The sequence below is a fragment of the Kryptolebias marmoratus genome, linkage group LG6 (assembly GCF_001649575.2).
Source record: "Kryptolebias marmoratus isolate JLee-2015 linkage group LG6, ASM164957v2, whole genome shotgun sequence".
NCBI lineage: Eukaryota > Metazoa > Chordata > Actinopteri > Cyprinodontiformes > Rivulidae > Kryptolebias > Kryptolebias marmoratus.
In genome coordinates, this window is record NC_051435.1 from 29,390,543 (window position 1) to 29,394,979 (window position 4,437).

Here is a 4,437-nt window from a genome sequence, read left to right on the forward strand (position 1 = left end):
TAATCATCAAAATTAAACGAAATAAACATTTGAAATATATGAGTTTGTATGTAATGTATGAATATAATATACAAGTTTCACTTTTTAAATGGAATTACTGAAATCAATCTACTTTTTCATGATATTCTAATTTTATGACCAGCACCTGTAAATCAAGAAGAAGAAGAAACAATTTGAGGAGTAGCATTTGCAATGTGGCGGAACATTTCAGGAGTTAAGCAGGTGGCAGATGTTACGTCGAGCAGCTGTGGAGGAAGAGTCACAGGACCCGCCTTAAGGGCAGGGACAAAAACTCTGGATTCTCACACTGATTAAGGTTTTTATCTTTCAGGAAGCCAAAAAATGAAACTCCAGTGATATTTTTTGGCTGGTTCAAACAATTAATTCCAACGAACTGAACTAAATTGCACCAGTATTCATCCACTCACTGATGAATCACTGAACCTCAGCAGCTCAGCAGATGTCAGACTCCCAGGGGGGTCATGGAAAAAGCTGACAACACCCGAGTGGTTTCTTCAATATTCAGAATTATTAAAACATATAGTATTTTTTATTTAAAATTTCTTCAAAATTGTTTTATAGCTATATTTTCCCTCACGTTGACTTCAAAACAGGTTTCAGTTCAGCTTTAATCCATTAAACATCCAGTCTGTTAAATGTTGGAAAATTATCTGGAAACCTGTAGCTTTAATAAAAAATGGACTTGAGAAGTGTAAATTCGATTTGCAAACTTTCTGAAAATCTTGACCTGTTTGCCTAATTTGCAGTGAAATGGTTGCTGTTGCTAAATGGTATACATTTTTGTGTCATCATTATATAAAACATGCTAATTTCATTTAAAGAGTCATACCTTCAGCTCATCACAAAAAATTGCTGCCCAAAAGCTAGATGTTGTCATGCCAGTGCAATAATTAATCAAACTTTAACTGAACAAGAAGGAATCACAAGTGCATCTCTTTAGGTTGCCTGGATTCTTACAAAACACAACAAATTGTTAACTGATGCTGAGGTGTATAATAGAACATTGTCACTGTTTTAGAGGAATTTACATGGTTGAAACAGACAGGTATATTGCCACAAGTGTAGGAGTTCAAGTATCTTAGAGTCTTGTCCACAAGTGATGGGAAGATGGAGCAGGTGACGGATTCATGGATTGGGACCTTAATGATGGTCTTGCTTAAGTCTGTCACGGTGGAGAAAAAACTTAGCCAAAAGGCAAGGGTCTTGCTTTACTGAACCATCAGACAATGACAAGCAATAAAAGATGGATGGATAAATGGATGAATAGATGAATGGATTGACTGATGGATGAAATATTGTGTATGTTAAGCAAGTACTTCTGTCAGCTTTAACAACTGCATGTTGTGTCCATGTCCTGACAAACGATGGCCATTAGTGATAATCCTGACATTTCTCAATCATTAATTTGTATCAGATATTTTGGTAAAGAAGAGCTGTTGGCGTTTGAAGAAAGTAACATTGGTGGTTGTATTTTTGGAAAACTGGACAACCTATTTGAAAAAGCTGGTTTATCAACTAAACAAAAGCAATTCTGTTTGTTATAGATGTTGTTTCAGCCAGTACTCTGACTAGTAAAAGTGGGGGTCTGGTGAACAGAAATATGACTGTCCTTCCCTAAACTAAGCATCTGTGCAAAACTAAGCATCAACCTAAAAGAAGTCATGAACAAAAAATGAACATAATTAACTTTTTCAGAGGAAATTTGAGTACACAGAACCATCTGTTCTGCAATCTGATGCAACTCATGATGGTCTATTAGTCCACAACAATGTTTGCTGGCTCAGTAAAGGAAGAGCCTTGGAAAACTTGTTTAAACTCGGAGATCAAGTAGTTAATTTTCTGAAATCAAAAGTAACAGATAACTTTTAACTTTTATGCTTTCAAACAAAGAGTTTTTCTGAGTTTTTACACCTTAAAAAAAGTAATCTAATTAAAAGAAGAAACAGACTCGATCCGTAATCCGTAATTACTTTAACTTCTTCTTAAAAGGAGTTTGAGCGTTTAGAAATAAATGAATCACAGTCAATAGGCACTGAAAGAAAGCATGTTACATGTTTTTAAACCTTTTGTAATATTACTCAATTTCAAATGCTAGTTGGATTTCACTTAAAGACAGATGTAATATGCTTTTCTAGGTCATAGGAAAATAATGTTCTCACATGGCATCTGATATACAAATTCATGAAAAGCAAAACAGAAAATACATATATAAAAAGGCTGTTAAAGGTGAAAAGTGTGAATCTCGTACTTTTCAAAATAAGAACCTATGGTAGTTCTTGTAACTGAAATTAAAAGGTTAAGCACAATATCACAGTTTAACATGAAAATTGCAAGGCAGAAAATTACTTTTAACAGGTTGGAAAATACACATTTGATTGGCAGTTCATAAGAGTAACAAGAACTTTGAATCCACCAAACGGGGCAATGTGGGACTTTCTTTCCAGCACTAAAAGAATGTGTTTATTTTCTTTGATGCCCGTAGAAACCGAATTTATAATCAGTCAAGCCTAAACAGGACCTGGGTGTGTTTTCAACAGAATTGATCAGTTTATGGTTGTCCTGAGGTTTAGAAAAAAAAAAAGGGGGGGGGGGGGGCTTGATCAATGATCACTCTTAGTCTGATAAGATCAAAAGAGAGACATCTGGGTTTCCTTCCAAACACTGATCAAACAGTCCATTTGCAATAGGCTATTAATGCAGAAATAGCCAAATCTCTGACGTAGGACCAGACAAAAGTCTGCTATAGTCCTGTGGACTTTAAACTTCTGAATAATATGTGCAGATGAAGTCACAGGAACATGAAGCTGATTGGAGATAACTATATAGCCTTTACTTTTAACATGCTTGTCAATAATTTTCTTTCCAATATCCCAAGACAACTCTCTCCTTTGCTTTCTGTGGTCCGTGTTCAGCATAGTACATACCATGATACCAAACAGCATAGTGACTACTTTTCACCTATGTGAATTGCATAAGATTTCACATAACAATATTTTCAAGGTTTGACCAAAATGACAGAAACACCATCATTTATCATCATAAGATGATCTTAACATATTGAGAGGACTTTTGTTGTGACTTGGAGTTTTCTATAAAAAAAATTAAAAACTGAAAAAACATTTACCTAGTTCATTAAAAAGCAGCTGTTCATTTGACCATATACAATAACAAAAATAAACTTACCAAGGTTGTACTCATTCTTCTTAAATCATAAATTTGGAAATTGTGCTGTCTGCAGCTGAGTCCAGATATTGTAATGTTTGTCGGAAGAAGTCAATATATTGTATACAATAGCAATGTTAATTGTTCATACCCACCTCCAATAGTTTTCTTGTAGTCCCAAAGCCCATTTAACCTTCTGAAGGTTAACATCCGAAATTAGAGTAAGATAAAATAGCGGGACAGAAAGAGGGGAAGTGGCAGAAGGCAGTACAGTGTGTGCAGAACAAGGGGAGTTGGGGGGATGGGGTACTGCGGCGTTAGACTGCACAGTCAAGATGCAATGACACAGCTTGCTGATGCTGTTAAAGTCACACACACACACATACACTCTCTGACTGACTGCAGACAAACTGTAGAAACTCATGTAAATGTAATATACTCCACGCAATAGTACTATACAGGATTTGTCAGGCATATTTATGCTTATAAAGAAGATAAATGCTTTGAGGTGACATTATCTAGTTCTGTTTCCTCTCTTTCCAGTCCCTGCTTGATGCATACCTACTCTTAACACAGAAAACAAGACTGAAAGAGATATTTTCAGAATCCTTGATTCTTACCTCTGATTAAATGAGTTGTCCAGTGTCCTGTGTTAGAGGTTGTGTTGTTCCCCAGCGAGATGCTGCTGTGAAAAGAGCTAGTGTGCACGTCCTTTCTCTGCTGCACTGTCCAGTGTGTGCTCCTTTATCTGCACTGCTCTTATTCTGTTCCAACTTCCTCTGCCTGCTTCAAAGGAAGGAGCACTGTATGGACACACACACACACACACACACACACACACACACACACACACACACACACACACACATACACACATACATACATACATACATACATACATACATACATACATACATACATACATACATGGTAATCTGACTGCTTTTCCTGTTATTATATATGCCAGAATTAGAACAGCTTTTGTTAATAGTTTTTCCACAATAAAAAGGCTCATTTTTCTCCATTGAGTTATGTGATGCCACTATTTTTTGTTGTGACAAAATGTTGTTTCATATGATGATGATGATCGACGCGGGTGGAAGCAGTTGGGGTGCCCTACAAGCTGACTACTCTTGAAAAACAGAAAATAAAATAGCTTCTCATCACAACACCTAATTGGTGTTAGACTGCATGTAATCTGTAGTGGATCGAGTGCATCATATGGGTTTGCAGTGAACTGTTGTAATATTTTTA

At 36.1% G+C, this 4,437-nt stretch overlaps 1 protein-coding gene across 2 annotated transcripts in view; it reads right to left on the minus strand.

Moving 5' to 3' along the window:
- Positions 1–3,960, minus strand: part of LOC108246923 (glycine receptor subunit beta) — a 148,184-nt gene extending 144,224 nt beyond the window's left edge. Inside the window, exon 1 of one of the 2 annotated variants that reach the window (XM_037976191.1) lies at positions 3,804–3,960. Coding sequence is in view for 1 of the 2 variants with exons in the window: in XM_037976190.1 (XP_037832118.1) it covers positions 3,339–3,393 (55 nt within the window). In the remaining variant the exon portion in view is untranslated. Of the gene's footprint in view, positions 1–3,338; positions 3,579–3,803 lie in introns of those variants that run through there. The other variant, XM_037976190.1, reaches the window with a different exon arrangement.
- Between the last annotated feature and the right edge of the window lie 477 nt (positions 3,961–4,437).